Genomic DNA, 20533 nt, shown 5'->3' with positions numbered 1-20533 from the left:
ATATTCTTATTTTTTGCCTTTTTTAAAACTTTACATGAGTAGACTCGTTCTGCTTACATGTTATATTGTTAGATTTTTCACTTTTTGTTTGTTTGAGAATCATCCATTTTGATGTATGTAACTATTATTTTTTTTTTTCATTTTTGCCATGCTGTAGTGTTCCATTGTATGAATATGCCATGATTCATTTCCCCATTATCCTGTCAGTGAACATTTGGATTGTTCCTAGGTTTTTGTTTTATTACTGTTGTTGTTATTGTTATCATCATCATTAAGACTGCCTGTACAAATAACATTGCCATGAATATTCTTATACACGTCTCTTGGTGCAAATCTTGAAGAGCTCCTCCAGATCAGTAGTTCTCAAAGTGTGATTGCTTCAACATCATCTGCGTACAGGTTAGGAAAGGATAATCTCCACCCCTAACCCAGACCTGCTGAATCAAACCAAAAGGTGTGGGGCCCAGAAATCTTTGTTTAACTAGCCCTCCATGTGATTCCATAGCACACTGTAGTTTGAGACTGATTCTAGTCTTTTTTTGACTTTTATTTATTTTTATTTATTTATTGTATTTTTGGCTGCGCTGGGTCTTCATTGTTGCGCACTGGCTTTCTCTAGTTGCAGTGAGTGGGGACTACTCTTTGTTGTGGTGCATGGGCTTCTCATTGCGGTGGCTTCTCTTGTTGCAGAGCATGGGCTCTAGGTGCTTGGGCTTCAGTAGTTGTGGCGTGCAAGCTCAGTAGTTGTGACTCACAGGCTGTAGGGCACAGGCTTAGTAGTTGTGGTGCACGGGCCTAATTGTTCCACAGCATGTGGGGTCTTCCCGGACCAGGGATCGAACCCATGTCCCCTGTGTTGGCAGGCGGATTTTTAACCACTGTGCCACCAGGGAAGCCTTGATTCTAGTCTTATAATTAGTGGGTTATGGCGTGTATGCTTCTTCAGCTTTACCAAGTAATGCCAAATTAATTCCTGTAGTGCTTGTATTAATTTATCCTACTAACACTGTATGAGAATTCTCATTGCTTTCAATGAATAATTCTCAAATTCAGCTGTGCATTAGCATCATTAGGGAAACTTAGAAAAATACCATTGCCTTAACCAGATCAATTCAATCATAATTTGGGGGGATGGGATCCAAGTATCATTTTCCCCTTAGCTTTATTTAGATATAATTGATATTCCAAAAAACTGTACTTATTTAGTGTATACTATTTGATGAGTTTAGACATATGCATATACCCATGATACCATCACCACGTCAAAGTAATAAACATGACCTTTACCTACAAAAGTTTCCCTGTGTCCATTTAATTTTTTGTTTTTGTGGTATGAACACATAACATGAGATCTACCTTCTTAACAAAATTTTAAGTGCATGATACCTTGTTGTTAGTTATAGGCACAGTGTTGTACAATAGATCTCTAGAACTTACTCATCGTGTATAACTGTAACTTTATAACCATTTAACAATGCCTCATTTCACCCTCCTCTCATCCCTGACAATCACGATTCTGTTTTATGTATCTATGTTTGCCTATTTTACATACTTCATTTAAATGGAGCAATGCAGTGTTTGTCCTTCTGTGACTAACTTATTTCACTTAGCATGTCTTCTAGCTCCATCCATGTTGTCTGAAATGGTAGGGTTTCCTTCTTTTTTAAGGCTGCATAATATTCCAGTGTGTGTATTTATGTATGTATACACACACACACACACATCACTTTTTTTCCATTTATCTGTCAGTGGACAGTTGAGTTTTTTCCATATCTTAGCTACTGTGAATAATGCTGCAGTTAACATGAGTGTGCAGATATCTCCTCAAGATCCTTATTTCAATTCTTTTGGATATATACCCAGAAGTGAGATTGCTGGATCATATGGTAATTTTATTTTTAGTATTTTGAGGTACTTCCATACTTTTTCCCATAGTGGCTGCACTGTTTTGTATTTCTACCAACAGGGTACAAAGTTTGCAGTTTTCCCCAACCCTTACCAACACTTGTTATCTTTTGTTTTTTGTAATCACCATTCTAACCTGTGTGAGGTGATATCTAACTGTAATTTTGATTTGTGTTTCCCTGATTTGTATGTCTTTGGAGAAATGTCTGTTTAAGTCCCTTGTCCTTTTTTTTTTTTTTTTAAACAGGTGTTATTTAGTTTCTTGTTATTATATTGTAGAAATTCCTTGTATATTTTAGAAATTAACTCTTTATCAGATCTATGGTTTGCAAATATTTTCTCCCCCTTGGTTGCCTTTGCTGTTGATTATTTTCTTTGCTCTTCAGAGAAGCTCTTTAGTTTGATGTAGTCCCATTTGTTTCTTTTTGCTTTTTTTGCCCCTGCTTTTGGTGTCATATTCATGAAATCATTGCCAAGACCAAAATGATGCAACGATTCCTCTGTGTTTTCAGGTCTTATGTTTAAGTGTTTAATCTACTTTGAGTTGATTTTTCTGTAAAGTGTAAAATAGAATTCCAATTTCTTTTTTGTTGTTGTTGTTGTTATTTAGATACCCAGTTTTCTCAGCACTAGTTGTTGAGTAGACTATAATTTCCCCATCATGTATTCTTGAACCCTTGCCAAAGATCAGTTACATGGAGTTATTTATGGGCTCTCAATTTTTTTCCATATGTCTGTCTTTATGTCAGTACCATGCTGCTTTACTTACTATAGCTTTGTAATATATTTTGAAATCAAGAGGTGAGATGATTTCACCTTTATTCATTTTTCTCCATGTTGCTTTGGCCATTCTGTGCACACCGTCTTTTAAAGCTTCCAGGTTTATTTTTATTTGAAGATGGTATTGAAAACCAATGTTCTACACCCTGGGGAACACTTGATATTGTAGGAATTTTGTACTTTTGCCAGCCTGGCAGATGTGAATAAGAATCTCATTTCTCGCATTCAAATTTTTTTTTTTCTTGAGTATGAATGAAGTTGAGCCCCTTTGGGGCCATTTGTGGACCACTTATGGGCCATTTATGTTTCCTCTTCTTTAAAATGCTTGATTCAGTCTTTTGTCCATTTAAAAAATCCTATTGTGTTGCTTATCTTTTTTTATTTGTTTCATATGAGTTCTTGATATTTGGAATAGTAATTTTTTTGTTGCTCATGTCTTGCAAATATTTTCCCATTTTCTTCTCTTTCCATTTTCTTCATGGTATCTTTTCATGAACATCTGCTGCTAATTTTAATGTAGTTTAATTCATCAGACTTTTCTTTTAGTTTTTGTGTCTTATTTAAGAAATTCCTTACTTATCTAAGATCATGTAGGTATTCTCCTATTTTCTTCTAAAAGTTTTAAGAAGATTGTCATTTACCTTAAATCTTTAATCTACCTGGAATTGATTTTTGTGTATACTGTAAGGAACAGATTTAATTTCGTTTTTTTACATATGAATAACTCTTGTGCCAGCATAATTTACTAAATAATCCATCTTTCCCCTAATTTTTGTAATGTTGCTTCTGTTATATATCATGTTTCCAAGTATGTATGGCTCTGGTTCTGGGGTTTCAGTTTTGGAGTTCTGATCCATTGACCCATACATCTGTCCCTGTTCTAATATCACATACTCTTTAACTATATAATTGTAATAATATTTGATATGTGCTGGGGGAAGTCAACCCACGTTCTTGTTGTTTTCCAAGAATGTATTGATTATTCTCTCTTCATTCTGTCACATAAATTTTATAATCAGCTTGTCAAGCTCCAGCAACAACACAAACTCTGTTTGGGTATTTTGCTGGAATTACATAAAGTCTCTGGTCAAATTGGGATATATTGAGACCCATATGACATATGATTCTTCCTATTCTGGAACATGGCATGTGTGTCTATTTTTTTACGTATTCATGACTTTTTTTTTTTTATTCATGACTTTCAAAAACCTTTTTTCACACCCTCCTAATTTATCTGTTGTTGTTTCATATTTTGGTTATGTTTAAAATTTAACAGGTTAGATATTATTTTTGCTGACTCTTGCAGGTTTGCTTAGATTTACTCACATATTTAACTTACATGAATTACCTTCCTTTTCGTGTGACATAACTTCCTTTTAGGATCACTTTCTTACTGAAGCACATCTTTTTAAAGTACCTTTAGTGAGATTCTAGACATAGTAAACAGTTTTTATTTGTTTGATATTGTATTTATTTCACCTTTGTTATTAAAAGATATATTCAGTGGGTATGTAATTCTAGCTTGCAAATTTTTTTTCTCAGAAGTATGAACAAATTATTGCACCATATTCTGGCTTCGATTATTGTTAAGCAAGCTGTAGTCTAAATTGACATTCCTTGGAGGAAACCTCTCTATTCTATTTTTTAGTCTTCTTTTTGTTTTTGGTATTCTGTAGTTTTATTAAAATGTGTCTTGGTGTGGATTTCTTTTTTTCATCCTTCTGTTTATCTTGATTCATTGGGCTTCTTGAATTTAAAAATTGTTCTCCATCAATTCTGGAAAATTATTAGCCATTTTCATTTAGAATATTATCCTTCTCCTATGCTCTCTATTCTTGCCTTCTGTAACTCCAGTTAAGCACATTTTGAACATTCTCACTCTGTTTGGGTTTTTTTTGATTGCTTATTTTTACATCTCTTTCATATTTTGTCTTTACATACTGTACTCCAGAGTATTTCTTTCAGGCCTATCTTCCAGTTTACTAATTCTTTTGTGATTTGTGCCTAATCACCTGTTTTACCTATTCAATGAGTTTCTAATGTCACTTATTATATTTCTTATATCTAGAGATTCTTTGTTTATCGAATATTCTGTCTTATGTCTTTATGGGTCTAATTCTGTTGTTTGTTTTTGCTGACTCTTACTAATGTTTGTTTACTTCTTTCTGTATCATCTGTATTTTTATTGTGAACTAATGACTGCTGAGCCTTTATCTGTGGCAATATTTTGAAACTGAAGTTTAAAGGTACTTTGCTCCTTAGAAATTTGCATGAATGACTGCCAGTTATTTGAGAGCACTGCCAAAATGTAATCACGTTAAATTTAAATTCTTGGCATATTTTTTTTTGACAACTAGGTATTTTAAATTCTGACCAAAAACCTGCATGGGAGCTGTCTTGTGGTTAGAGGTTTACAGGGAGTAACATCTTACTCCTAAACCCACAGTCAAGGCAAAAACAGGCAAGATCCCGTACTCTTTTTCTCTATGGGTGGGCTTTGTTTTTGTTTTGTTTCTTTTTTTCTTTACAGTAAGCCCTTCATTAGGGAGATTATCTTTGGGGGTTTTAGATTTCCATCATGAACTGAGTTTGCCTATATCTTGTGAAAGGTCTAGGCTTTGTGTACCATCTTATGTTTGAGGCCCATTAAAGCTAAAAACTCTAGTGCATTGGAAAGTGGTAGATGTTCCTAGGGCAGTCTTGGCCTTCAGTGTTTGGTTATGTCTCTGCATTAATGCTTTCCTTTAGTTTTCTTTCTTTGAGGGGAGGTGGGGGGAGGTATTTCTTAATTTCTTACATAGCTTAGCTTTTCATCTAAAGGTATTTTTAAGAATTTTAGGTGTTCTATAAATTGACAGTCCCTAGGCAATTTGACTACCCAATTGACTAGGGTAACTAACCGAGTAGAAACAGAAGTCTTTTCTAAAATATCTCGACAACTCTTTTATTGGGAAGTTTAGAGAAACATATTAGATAGTGCTAATCTGCCAGTATGTTCAGGTCAGTGTGTTTTAAGTTCCACAGATGCCAAATGTTGTTTCTGCTTAGTTAAAAAACATGTACTTCCCTGGTGGCACAGTGGTTAAGAATCCGCCTGCCAATGCAGGGGACGCAGGTGCAATCCCTGGTCCAGGAAGAGCCCATGTACCACAGACCAACTAAGCCCGTGCACCACAACTACTGGGCCTGCGCTTTAGAGCTCATGAGCCACGACTAGTGAGCCTACATGCCACAACTACTGAAGCCCTCACACCTAGAGCCCGTGCTCCGCTACAAGAGAAGCCACCGCAATGAGAAGCCTGCGCACCGCAACGAAGAGTAGCCTCCGTTCACCACAACTAGGGAAAGCCCGCACATAGCAACGAAGACCCAATGCAGCCAAAAATAAATAAATAAATCAATAAATAACAAAACATTTTTGCAGCTTGACATGGATGCTTGATGTGTCAGAAAATGTCCAAAGTATTAGTTGCTTCACATTGACTGTCTGCTTCTTTAACCTAAGGCATAACTATATACTTCTATATTTGTTTTGGATGCAGGTGTCTATAACCAGTACTTATATGAAAACTGGGAAATAAATACTTGACAATAGCTTGTCATATTTGTTTCTATTACAACTCTTTTTTAACTAATTGGTATGATTTACTGGTATTATGATGATCTTGGAAATAGAAGCAACCTTGTGTTTGTGTGTGGCTTGTCTTCCTAGACAGTGAAGTGTTTCTACCTTTGGATTTGCATAGGAGTGGTGGCATTCTGATGTGGCATGTTTCATTTAATGATATGGCCATTCTGCTAGTGTGCTAGTTTTCATAGTATGCATAGGCTTGCATTGTTCCATATGCCCAAACAAAAATTGTGGAGGAGAAACACTGAGTTCTTAATGTGAAATGATTGGATATTGCATTAGCATACACCTGTATATTTGAATGAAATTTCCAGGTTGTCCTTTGGGATATTTCACATAAAGTACATTGCACTATTCTCATTTCAAGACCTATGAAATGTTAGCACCCTTCAAACTCTATAGTTAATCGTAGATAGGTGTCTTGACTGTTATGGTAGGATTCAGCTTTGGTTAACATCTATATATAATATTTTATAGTAATGCATCCTTGCATTTGTTTGTCACGGCCATGATAAGGGATATGTAATGAAAGCAAAATGTAGCGTAAACAGGATATTGTATACCTGTCACCTATTTTAGCTAATACAAATCTTCTATTAAATATCTGAGAATATCAGTTTGTCTTCTTATAATGAGAAGATATTTTATGTTTAATTTGAAATATGTTAATTTAACATATATGAGGGCTATATAATTTATAAAGGAATGTTAATAACGTAGATATTGTTTGTATTATACTTAGGCGGAATATATTACATTTGGACACAGCCATACCCACCTCATATGCTATTCAATATTCATAGTCATTCATTCTGTATGTTCTATATTTTGTTTAATTCTTAAAATCACCTTTTAGGTTTAATATGATTTTGAAGTTTTATTTTTGAGTACAGAGTGGAACATAAACAAAATAGAAGATAATTAGCATCAAAAAAGTGAATGCTTTTAGTAATAATCTTTCAGATTAATTGTAAATCATGTTAATTATTTTAGAAGGCAATATATTTCGTCTGCAAATAGGATCATGACATTAGTGGGAGTTGAAATTTTTATACACAAAGTAGTCACAATTTTTCTTTTTATAATTATAGAAGTTATAAATATATCTGCGATCTCCATTAATCTAATATAAAATGAGAACACTTTGAGGAATTTAATTGAAGTTAAATTAGGAAAGTTTAGATACATATGATTTCCATAGCCCAGATTTTTGGCTGTACAATGTAAAAGAAGGGTTGAACCCAAAAGAGATTTTGACAGAAAGAACCATCAGAACTTGTGACTGAGTGACAAATGCCAGTTTGAAAGCTTAGAAGGTGGAGAGGATGCCAGTCCTGTTGGCAGAATGGGGCCTTTAGGAGAAGCTGATGAGAGGTAGGGATGAGGGGTCCGAGTGAGGATGGATTCTCCTTTAGATTTGTTGAATTTGAGTTAACGATGGGACATCTGCATGGGACGGACTGTCAGTTAGAAACATGGAACTTAGAGATGGGCAGGAGTAGTGAGGGCTGGAGCTGTTCATTTGGTGTTATTAGCGCTGAGGTGTTACTGAAAAGTTTTCCTACCTGGGCCAAGTTGAGGATCAAATAGGTTGGAAACCTGTAAAAGGCTGCTTCTTTGTAAGATATAAATGTCATACTCCAAGGTCATGAATTTTCTCATCATATTTTCAATGCTTGTATTTTCTTTAATCAACTAATATTTTTTTAAAGGAGTGGCTCCATGAAAAGGGCTAGAAAATCTCCCACTGAATGCTTGAGGCCATTTAATCAGCATTTTAACATAATTTAGCAGTCTCTGTTTTAGCAGAGTCTGTTTTAGGGGTTACAGAAATGTTAAGAATTTCAAATCAAAAGGAGAGAATTGTAGCATGACCACCTGACAAGAAATGTATTTAGGATCAAATGCAACAAATTACTGTCAGTCATATGTTGATTATGGTTTCACTGTGTAGGGAGGAGTATACACAGTCCTTATGGACCTGTAATCTTCATCAGGGCAGAATCTCTAGTGGTTAACGTGGTGGTAAGCACATAGTTGGCAGCCAGTATATATTAGCTGAACGATGGGTGAAACACAAAATAAATACAGAACTAGGCCTGGCATCAAAGTGTGTGCCATTTAACTCAAAGCAAAGAACAAGAACACATGAATGTGATTTCAGAACATGAAAATACACACACAATTTAAGACATGCCATGAGAAAGTGTTGAAAAACATACAATAAATTACAGTAGTTAAGGGACTGAGTTTTTTGACCAGGCAAAATAGGAGGAGGTTTACGTTAAGATCACAGAGATTTATCCAAGACTTTGGAGAAACGTTTCTTATCTGGGTTTTTCTACAAAATAAAGTATTTGATGACATAAGTTAAAATAACACATATATGTGTATATATATCTCCTATATATAAATAGAATCCTGTGTATAGATATAAATAAACATACATTTATATATGCTTTGTAATAGTATAATTTTTAAAGGAATAAATAATAAATTTTTTAAAAGAAAGTTTGGCCCCAGTCCATTTATGTGGGGAATGATAGACTTAATCACAGTGAACCTAACTTGGCTTTCCTACTACTAAAAAGACTTAATGAGATAAAGATAAAAGAGAAAGGTTATGTTTTGGCAAGAAGGAAAGGGCATTATGGTTCAATACCTTCACTTAACTAACCTTTAAGTATGCAATTAACATTTAAAGGGAATAAAGTTTTGAAAATATTATAGAGTAATTGCAGAAATGTAAAAAGTAGTTAAAAGCCTATGGTCTGGGGCTTCCCTGGTGGTGCAGTGGTTGAGAGTCTGCCTGCTGATGCAGGGGACACGGGTTCGTGCTCCGGTCTGGGAAGATCCCACATGCCTCGGAGCGGCTGGGCCTGTGAGCCATGGCCTCTGAGCCTGTGCGTCCGGAGCCTGTGCTCCGCAATGGGAGAGGCCACAACAGGGAGAGGCCCGCGTACTGCAAAAGAAAGAAAAAAAGCCTATGGTCTGTTAGGAGAAATACCTTCAGATAACTGTGACAGTCATCATAAAGTGAATTTGTGATGCGTAAAAGAGGAAGAAAAATCTGCTCATTTGGTGACATGATTACTGCTTTCCCCTTTGTTCTTTTCTTTGTGAACTTCAGCTCACTGACATTTTCTAGGATGAAATTTTCATACTGACCTAGAATTGATCTTTTAAACACAAATCGTACAATATTTGAAAGAAGATGCTCAGTAGTAAGCAGGAGCAGCAGGAGGGAAAACTAGACGGGTTGAAACTTTACAGGATATTTGCCTATTAACTCACAGTTTTCCAGAATCTAAGTTGTACTTAAAAATTTATAATTTCTAGCTTCTGCTATTATGAACAGCTTTTCCCTTACAGTATAGAGGGTGTCTGAACTCATCTTTGCAATTTATTTACCGATCATAAGTAGCGATAGTATCAATAGGACAGCTAAAGTCAAAAGCTATTTACAATTGTTTAAACACAGAGTCCTTGGGCAGTATGACTTTTAAACACTAGCCCAGTCCACATCTGTTCACATGTGTTTTGCTTCCTCTTGTTCCTAGCTGCTGTTGCAGGACCTTAATTCTTTTTAAAAACTACCTACATTAGATGTTTCTGTGGCTCTCAGGGAATATCTTCCACATCTCATGAACTAATTTTGTCAGCTTCCATGTAGCTGCTGTGGATGATTTTCTTCATTTCCTGTTTTGAACCCTTTTTTAAGGACCACTGTATGTAGGGAGAGGGGAGGAGTTTCTCATGGGGCACAGCTGGTATGCACTGAAGCCCTCTCGATGCCAAGGGTGTGGAGTGTCCTGTGGCAAAATACAGAAATGTGTTTCTTCCCTTGTCTCCTTTTTTAACATCCTTGATCTGGGGGATACCCAAGCCGTGCTCATCACATAGCTCCCCTTTCCACAGCACTCAGACATATGACTCTGTTGGGGGTGGGTAGGCCAGGCCGGGATACACATCAAGAAACAAATGTACTGTGCTCAGAATCACCCTGATCCTTTCCAAAATGTAGGCTTTCTTACTGGGCCCAGCCTGACTACATGATACACACTTCCCTTCTGTTAGGTGGGACATTTCTCTTCCAGGAGGCCTTACAAATAGACTTCCAACTAACTCCAAGGACTGTCCACATTAGTCTCAAACTGTGCCTTGAACATCTGTTTTCTCTCTTGACATGCTATTGAGCAGGTGAAGGGGATAGAGGCAAATGAGTACCACTATGTGTCTCTCTCTCCTCTATCTTCTAATCCTCCTTTCTCTTCTATTCAGGAATTGATGGGCATGAAAACATTATTAATGTCTGAACTTATACTCCATTTTGTCTATAAAGTCTAGTATGTATGGGAAAAAAAATCAGGTATCTTTATGTATTGGCTATGATGGCCACTTGCAACATGGGGTTCTAGAGGTAGTGGGCTCATTAAGCAATAAGTCCTATGAAGTAGTCTGCATCTGCCATGCATTGAGAGAGTGTTACTCTAAGCCTTATTTGCAAATAGAACCCACTAAGCACTGGCAGTTATATAAGCTTGTAACTCAGTCAGAAGACCATATCCAGAGTCAGAATACATATAAGCCCACCGAATGTGTTCAATATTTCATATAGCTAAAGAAAAGATATGTCACCTACGGTGGAGCCTGTGTTGTAAAGATGACTTAACAGGTTATCTACAGCTGGAAGAGAAGCAAAATAACAAGTTTCACATTCAAAGCTAAAATTCTACTTTATGCTTGATTCATTCTGTAATAGTTATTTTCACAGTTAAAACTTAAAATTGAGATGGAGAGTTTGAAATATGCAGAATTGATATTTTTAATAATTATATTAATGTTCTTAATCTTTCTAATTGAGTTTCCCTATCAGGAAAATTATACAAGTTACCAATCTGATTCTTTGTTTTTCTTAATAACATACTTCATGAAAAGTCCCATTAACAGAGAAAAAATTTTAAAAACAATTTATATATGTCAGAAATATTCTAGAAAAATAGAAATAACACCTTGGTATTTACTTACCTTTTCATTCTATAAAAGATAACTATAGTAATGAAGCAAAATAGTAGATGTTCTTAATTTCATTTGATTATATGTTTATATTGTTATATCAACATCGATATTTCTTTTAAGTCAAAGGACATGATAATTTTAAATCTTTGGTCTCATCAGTTACACAATCGGTGCCATTGCAGGTGTAGAACTTAGTGGAAATGCAGAATTAGTGGGAGGAGAGAAAAGATAAATGGAGAGAACAAAAGAGGACTTAAAGTAGACATGGTACACTTGTTTCCTGTGGGACTTACAAGGCTGTATGTTGTCTACTCTTTTTTTTTTTCATCTGGAAACATCAATAATATACAGTGTACCATTTAACCTGTTTTAATTGTACATTTTAAGTGGTGTTAAGTATATTTACAGTGTTGTTCAAACATCACCACTATTTTCAGAACTTTTTCATCATCCTGAAAGAAACTCTATACCTTTTAAGCAGTAACTCCCCATTCCCTTCTGCCCCTAGCCCCTGGTAACCTCTGTTCTACTGTCTCTAAGAATTTGTCTGTTCTAGATACCACACATAAGTGGGTTCATACATTATTTGTCCTTTTTTGTCTACCTTATTTCACTAAGCGAAATATTTTCAAGATTCATCCATGTTTTAGCATGGATCAAAACTTCCTTTTTTGGCTGAATAATAGTCTGTTGTATGTACATACCACATTTATCAATGCATCTGTTGATGGACAAGTAGGTTTTTTCTACTTGCTGGCTATTGAATAATGATGCTATGGACATTTGTGTACAGGTATCTGTTTGAGACGCTGTTTTCAGTTCTTTTTGATACATACCTAGGAGTGGAATTGTCGGGTCATACAGTAGTTCTATGTTTAATTTCTAAGAAACCACCAAACTGTTTTCCACAGTGCTGGTGCCATTTTACATTCCAACCAACAATGCATGAGGGTTCCTATTTTAACACATCCTCACCAACACTTGTTATTTCCCATTTTTTTGGCAATAGCTATTCTAGTGTGCATGAAATGGTATCTCGTTGTGGGTGCTTTAAAAAATGCTATTATAAATGGAATTGTTTTCTTAATTTCCTTCCAGATAGTTCATTGATTATTACATAGAAATACAACTGATTTTTGTGTGCTGATTATGTATCTTGAAACTTTGCTGAATTTATTTATTAGCTCTAACAGTATTTTTGGTAGATTATTTAGTGTTTTCTGCATATAAAATCATGCCATCTGTAAACAGAGACAGTTTTTTTTTTTTCTTTTACAATTTGGATGCCTTTTATTTCTCTTTCTTGCCTAATCTCTCTGGTTAGAACTTCCAGTACTATGATGGATAGACATGGTGTAAGCAGCCATCCTTGCCTTGTTCTTGTTCTTAACAGATATGCTTTCAGTCTTTCACCATTGAGTATGATGTTAACTGTGACTTTTTCATATACGACCTTTATCATATTGAGAAAGCTTCCTTTTACTCCTAGTTTAAAGAGTATTTTTTGCTCACAAATGTGTGTTGGATTTTGTCAAACGCTTTTCATGCATTAGTTGAAATGATCATGTGAGGTTTTTTTTCCCTTCATTCTATTAATGTGGTATATTATATTGATTGTTTTTTGTATGTTGAATCACCCCTGCATTCCAACTATTGTTTTACAACTGTCTGTTTCTTCCTTCAAGTCTGTCAATGTTTACTTCATATATTTTGGAGCTCTGTTCTTAGATGTGAATATGTTTATTATTATATCTTCTTGATGGGTTGAAACTTTTATTAATATATAATATCTTGTTTGTTATCATTTTGTGATTTAAAGTCTATTTAGTTTGACAATAATATAGTCACCTCAGCTTTTTTTTTTTTTGGTTACTGATTATATGGAATATCTTTTTCTATCCTTTTCAGCCACCTTTTGTCTTTTTATTGAAAGTGAGTCTCATGTAGACTACATATAGAAGATATGTATGTTTATTTATTTATTTAATTACTTGTTTTATTGAGGTATAATTGACACATAGTATATCAGTTTCAGGTGTACAACATAATGATTCAGTATTTGTATAATTGTAACATGATCACCACAATATGTCACCATACATATAGAAATTTTCTTTTTTTTTTCTTGTGATGAGGACTTTTAAGATCTACTGTCTTAGAACTCTCAAATATGCAATACAGTATTAATAACTATAGTCACTATGCCATATGTTACATCCCCATGTCTTGTTTTATAGGTGGAAGTTTGTCCCTTTTGACCCCACTTCACCTATTTGCTCCCCACCCCCCACTCCAGCAACCACCAGTCTGTTCTCTGCATCTATCAACTTGGTTTTTGGTTGTTGTTTTGTTTTTGTTTTTTTAGAGTCCACATGTAAATCAGATCATACGTAGTTGTCTTTCTCTGTCTGACTTATTTCACTTAGTATAATGCCCTCAAGGTCCGTCTGTGTTGTTGCAAATGGCAAGATTTCATTCTTTTTTCAAGGCTGAATAGTATTGCATTGTGTCATGCGTGCACACGCGCATGTGTTGTATCATCTTCTTTATTCATTCATCCATTAATGGACACAGGTTGTTTTCATATCTTGGCAATTGTAAATAATAGTGCATTGAACATGGGCATACTGATATCTCTTTGATATAGCCACTTCATTTTCTTCAGATATATACCCAGAAGTGGAATTGCTGGATTATATGATAGTTCTTTTTACAATTTTTTGAGGAACCTCCTTACTGTTTTCCATAGTGCCTGTACAAATTTACATTCCCACCAACGGTACATAATATTTGTTTGTTTTTAAATCTGTTCTGCAAAACTCTTTCTTTTAATTGGATAGTTTAATTCATTTACATTTAAATTAATTATTCATAAGGAAGGGCATTTTTCTGCCATTTAGCTGTTTTCTGTATGTCTTACATGTTTTTGTTCCTTAATTTCTCTATTATTATCTATTTTTGTAGTTAGTTGTGGTTTTTTTTGATAACCTACTATTTTGATTCTTCTCTTTATTCTGTGTAATTTTTAGTTATTTTCTTAGTAATTACCTTAGGGATTAAAATTAACATCTTAAACTTATACCAACCTAGTCTTAATAATAAAAACTTAATTTCAATAATATATAAAAACTGTGTTCCTGTACATTTCTCTCCCTTTATATTGCTGTTGTCATAGATTACATGTTTATACATTATATGCCCATTAACAAAGATTTATAATTATTGTTTTATGCACTTTCCTTTTAAATCATATAGAAAAAAAGAGGAGTTACAAACCAAAGTACAATAACATTGACTTTTATATTCACCTATGTAGTTACCTTGTTCCTTATTTCTTCTTATGTCTTTGAGTTACTTTTTGGTGTCATTTCATTTCTGCTTGTAGGACCTCCTTTAGTATTTCTGGCAGGACAGGTTTGCTAGCAATAAATTATCTCTTTTGTTGTTAATTTGGGAATGTCTTAGTTTTTAATTCTTGGAGGAGGATGGTTTGGTGTATATAAAATTCTTATTGATAGTCATTTATTTCAGCACTTTAAATATGTTATCTCACTACCTTTTGACTCCTATGGGAGAAATCATATATTAATCCTATTGAGGATCTATTAAATGTGACAATTCACTTCCCTATTGCTGCTTTAAAAATTCTTTTTCTACATTTTGACAGTTTAATTAGGAAGTGTCTCAGAGTGGACCTCTTTGATGTCCTGCTTGGAGTTAATGAGCTTTGGGGATGTGAATATTTATGTATTTCATCAGAGTTAGGAAGTTTTCAACCATTATTTCTTCATATATTTTTTCTGCCCCTTTCTCTTCTGGGAATCCTGTGATGTACATGTTGGTGTGCTTGGTGTTCCACAGATCCCTCAGGTTCTGTTTATTTTTCTTCATTCTTTTATCTTTCTGTTCCTCAGACTGAATCATTTCAGTTTCCTTATCTTCAAGTTCATCAATCCTTTCTTCTGCCTGCTCAAATCTGCTGTGGAACCCCTCTAGTAAATTTTTCATTTCAGTTATTTTACTTTTCACTTCTAGAATTTCTTTTGGATTCCTTTTTGTAATTTCTATGTCTTTATTGATATTATCATTCTGTTCATAACATCATCCTCCTGATTTCCTTTAGTTATTTGTCCATAATTTCCTTTAGCTCATTAAGCATGTTTAAGACCATTGATTTAATATTTTTGACTAATAACTTTAAAGTCTGAGCTTCTTTAGGGATAGTTTCTGTCAAATTCTTTGTTTCCCCATTCACAGGCCCTGTTTCCTGTTTCTTCACGTGCTTCATCATTTTTTTTTTTGAGAACTGGACATTTGAATATACTATAACTCTGGGAATCTGATTCTGCCACTCCTTACAGACTGCTGATTGTTTGCTGAGAGTGGTAGTGTGTATTCCTTGTGTGTGGTCATTGTAGTTTGGGTTTCATTATCTCTTCTGTCAGCCAGTGACCTGACAAAGATTTCCTTAAATATCTGGTTCCAAAAAGCAGGAGAGGTGTTTCTATCTGTTTAAATCTTCCAATAGATGCCATCAGGGAAAGCTGCTGCAACCAGAGAATGTTGAAACCAAGGCAAGCATCTGCCAAACCAAACAAAACTCAGATCTCCAAATTTCGGAGAACAAGGTCCCCACTGCTCACCCTGGCATCAGCCGTCCCCTTTGGCAACTCAGGCACTATCTTCACAGTGGTGCTGAGGAATAGTATATGGTATCTGTTTTATGCATGTCATTCTCTTACCAGAGTCTCTCTTTATCAAACACTTCCCTTGTTGTAATTATCCAATCAGGTTCCACAGTTCTGAAATAGTTTATTAAATTACTCTTTCCAGCTCAGTGGCTGCTTTGATAGAGGGATCAATCTCTGGAGCTTCTTTCTCTGCCATTTTTCATCAACTCTACTTTCTTAAATCTTTGTTTCCTGCTTTTTTCCCTTTGATATGACTTCTAAAATTCCATACAGATCCCCAAAACATTGGTTTCAGGTTAATGTGATGATAGTTAGAACTGTACCAAAGTCCAAGATGAGCTAGGTTGAGAAGAAGTCATAAATTTTGATTCTCTTAGGCATCAAACTTGAACATGCATCAGACTTTATCACTTTTTCTTGGTTCTCCATTAAAGTTGGAATGTATTATGTATTTAAATACAGATATTGTATATATATTCAAGTTGTTCTGAAAGGTAGTTTTAATGTGCTTGAATATCTTAGTTGGGCTGCACACTTATCCCTCAGACTCAGTGTTGAACTCTTATGTGGCCAGCTATGAGGTGATAAAGCTGAAATAGCTGGGAAAATGATGTATGGACTTTAGGGGCCAAGGCTAGGGTTATTTCTTGATAATTGTATTGGAAATTAGGAATCACATAGAAGAACAGAATAGAAAAAAAGAAAAAAAATACAGGTATTGTAAATAATGGGAGATTAATTTTTACAGACTTGGTACGGTTTATAAGATTGAAGATGATTCCCAATTTTGCCAATTATGAAGAGTAGAGTTGATTATTATTTTTACTATTGCCCATGAGTTAATTCTACATAGTATTTTTCTGTTTTTTATATAGATTAACTAATTACCAGGAAAGGAAATAAAACTTAAAGATTATGCTATGTGTTTAAGGCCCAGAAAGTTAGTCAGTTTTGGATTGTTATTTATTGTCATATGATTTTTAAATTTAACATTTATGTACTGTAGTGCCTAGGCACCAAACATGTTTATGTATTTATTCACATTAAATTGTTGTTCATTTTTCAGTTAAGTTTTTGGGGAGAAGGGGAAGATACACTGGTACTATGGCAGAACCACAATCAGAAATTTATCCACTCTTCTAGTTAATCACTTTTAGAGTTGTTAATGCATGTTTAAAATCCTAATCATGAAATACTAAACTTTTATGCTTTTATTTCTTTTTAGAACCTTATAAAACATCTTCCTGAGCAGAAGGTCCTCAGTGAATTAGCACAGCTGAAGAATGAATATGATGACCTTTGTGAGCCTGAACAGTTTGGAGTTGTGGTATGTATCTAGCCTAAGAGCCCACAAACTCAGCTTGGAGGTAACACTTATCAGAAACAGTGAAAAAAAAAAAGATATTTCAATCGCTGTTATTTTTTTCTACTATATAATAACTACATAACTTAATATAACATTAGCTGTCAGGAAAAAAATCCTTGTTTATTATTTATAATATTATTGAAAACTAAAGAAATTAAGATTTACATTATGAAATACCTCTGGACATCTCGTGGGACTTCCTCTATATCAGTGCTGATATTAATATATGAAAAATAATACATATTATTGTATTGACTGTTTTTTCTTCTATTTAGATCCTGATGCTAGAATTTAACCCTAAAAGAGTTAGGCTAAGAATAAGGGTGGAAACTAGATAATTAGTAATGTTCTGGAGACTGTTCTCTCTGGTATATATTGTATTAGAAAAAGCACAAGAATTTTCAGATATCCCATAAAGTGTCATTAATTGATTGAAAGCTTTACATACACTGCTTCAGCTGGAAAGAAAATTTCATAAATACACATCATGCTTTACCATGGTTAAATAATTATTGGAATGAATTGTGTTTTCTTATCTCCTCTTCATTTTAAGGAGTACAAAAGATGACTAGATATAAATATGTATTTAAAAATATAGTTTTATATATATGTGTGTGTGTATATATATATATACATATATATATATATATATATATATATATATATATATACATATACCTATACATATATATGTTTTTAGCTTTCCCCAAAACCTCTATTCAAATAATAGGGAAAAATCAAAACAGATGGTGGGAAAGAGGGCATGATAATTTATTTACTTTCTTAGAGAAAAGCTATTTTTGACTTAGGTGTTCCATACAAGTTTGTTTGCAATGTGAACAAACAGTTCTGTTACAGCTTTCAGTTTTACCCTGGCTCTCTGACCATTTTCCATCTGCATACTAAGATTTCTTAAAATTACCGCTGGACCCAATAGTCAAACACTGTCTGCTTCTTCTGAAATATTGGTTGGCCAAAAAGTTTGTTCAGATTTAACCTCTTTAATAGTAATGTATTTGAATTGATCTGATTGGGTACTTTGCAATTTAAAAATCCTGTTTAAAATCAAAATGTGATAGAGGGAACAGAGTACGTTCCTTTTGAACATATGCAATAGCTGCTTGATCATATTTAGAGTTTATTAATTTTTAGATATGGCATTGCATATGCTGATGTAGGAGGATTCTGTCAAATCCTTGAAAAGCAAATCAGGAATGTATATTTAGGGTGAGATAGAGCATGTAAAGGTACTTGAGGAAGAGATATCTCTCGTTTTTTAATTAGGCAAATTAATCAACTAAACTGGCCAAATATTATTTACTAAGTAGCAGCACTTTGACACAATATTAAATAGTAAAATTTTCTAGACCGAAGTCCACACTTGAAACTTAAGCTACTTGAATTCATATTATAATTGAAGCAAGGCTATATACCATCTGAGAATTCAGCTGTGCCATGGTGGTTATGAGTTTTACAGTTGGTACACTACACAATTTCTCCGAAGCTATTTTTTTTTTCTGAATGCAGTTTATCTTGGAAGATGTATTAGTTTGCCAAGCAAATCCTTCAAGAGGAATATCCTTGGTACCACACTGAGAAAATGAAGTTTGGGGACATAAAAAGCAATATAACTTCTGAACTCAAAGCAAAGTAGAAAATGAAAGAGATTTCTTGTTTGTGCACATAACCATAAATAATTCTGGGGCTGTGAACATGAAGTCACCTGGTCCTCTTATTTACTCTCCCCATCCTTAGCTATATGTCTGTAGGGGAAATAGTCAAGGCCATTACAAAGTAGTTTATGCTATGTAAATTACCTAAGGCAGTCTCAATCAGGATGTGCCAAATAAAGTTTAGGTCATCTCATATATATCTAGCAAAAAGATTCTTGAAATAATGATATGACTCAGTCTTTTAACTATGTATGTAAGTATGTATATCTTGTATATAATAGATAGTAGATAAGTGTTTTTGAATTGAATTATAGGACAATTATTGAAACCAAGTATGAGCCTGAGATTAAAAATAGCATAGTTTAGATCTCTAAAAGTAAAAATTATGTTCAAATATATTTCTCCAGGTCTATGCTGAAATTAAATTCACTTCTGTCTGGAAACGCCCAAATACTTTTAATCCTCAAAATATATTGACAGCCTACATTTAGGACAACTTTGGAAATGCATAGAATCATCTGCCCTAATGAGAAAGGCTCCAAACTTGTCTTACTTCAGCTTTCTTCCCCCATCAACAGTATTAGTGTAGTCATCTTAAAATCTATATTAACCTTATGATTTCTGTATTAAAACCCTTCAGTGTTTTCCAGAGTTTACACAATAAAGCCTGAGCTCCTTTGCGTTCTCATTCTGCCTCTAACTCTCTGGCTTTATGCCTCCCTGTTCTCTTTGGCGAACTGAGAGAATTGGGGTCTTTATGACATTTTAGCTTTTACCTCGGTGGGACTTTCTTTGCCATTTCAGCAGTTATTTTACTTGTTCCTATTCAGTGGTCTTTCGTTTTTCCATAGCGGCTATACCCTATACCGTATCTTACCTGCTTTCCACAAGTCTTCACTCCCTCCCCTCCCCATTCTTTTCACTTACTACAAACAACCTAATCTCTTACCAGGGAAAAGGGAAAGCACCTAGGCTTCAGAACTTCCAACTTCTCTCCTACCTACAGTTATCTCTACCCATATCTTTTATTAGCTTCCTCTCTGTCAAACCTTAGAAAAAGGGACACTTTATTATCACTAATACTATTGTTGTCATGATTAGTGATAGAAATAAGAATGTATTGAGGTGTTACTGTGTCTGATTCTATGCTAAGCGTTTTTACATGTACCATCTCATGAATTCCTCACGGCCCTATGAGATTGGCACTATTATTAGCTTCATGTTACAGATGAAGAAACTGAGGCCAAGGAAGGCTGGGGACCTTGTCCAAGGTTACAGTAGGTACAGAATTCAATCCCAGGCAATCTGACATCATGGATTGTGATTTTAAGCACTGTACTGAACTGGTGTGTACACGTCCACGTGTATGTGAGATAGTCTACCACATGCTAATTTACTTATCTCTGTTTAAGGCATTATTATTCCCTGCCTACTCTTGTTCTGTTATTCTATTGCCTCTTCAATTCGT

General features: G+C 34.5%; 1 protein-coding gene across 4 annotated transcripts in view; it reads left to right on the top strand.

Moving 5' to 3' along the window:
• DIAPH2 (diaphanous related formin 2) overlaps nucleotides 1–20533 on the top strand; it is an 886560-nt gene that overhangs the window by 418528 nt on the left and 447499 nt on the right. For all 4 annotated transcript variants that reach the window (XM_067024271.1, XM_067024270.1, XM_067024269.1 and 1 more), the window contains one exon: nucleotides 17252–17353. In XM_067024271.1, the coding sequence (XP_066880372.1) occupies nucleotides 17252–17353 (102 nt within the window). The remainder of the gene's footprint in view (nucleotides 1–17251; nucleotides 17354–20533) is intronic.

Source organism: Kogia breviceps, chromosome X (assembly GCF_026419965.1).
Source record: "Kogia breviceps isolate mKogBre1 chromosome X, mKogBre1 haplotype 1, whole genome shotgun sequence".
Lineage (NCBI taxonomy): Eukaryota > Metazoa > Chordata > Mammalia > Artiodactyla > Physeteridae > Kogia > Kogia breviceps.
Note: the sequence above shows the minus strand (reverse complement) of the source record. Positions and strands in the feature narration are given on the sequence as shown.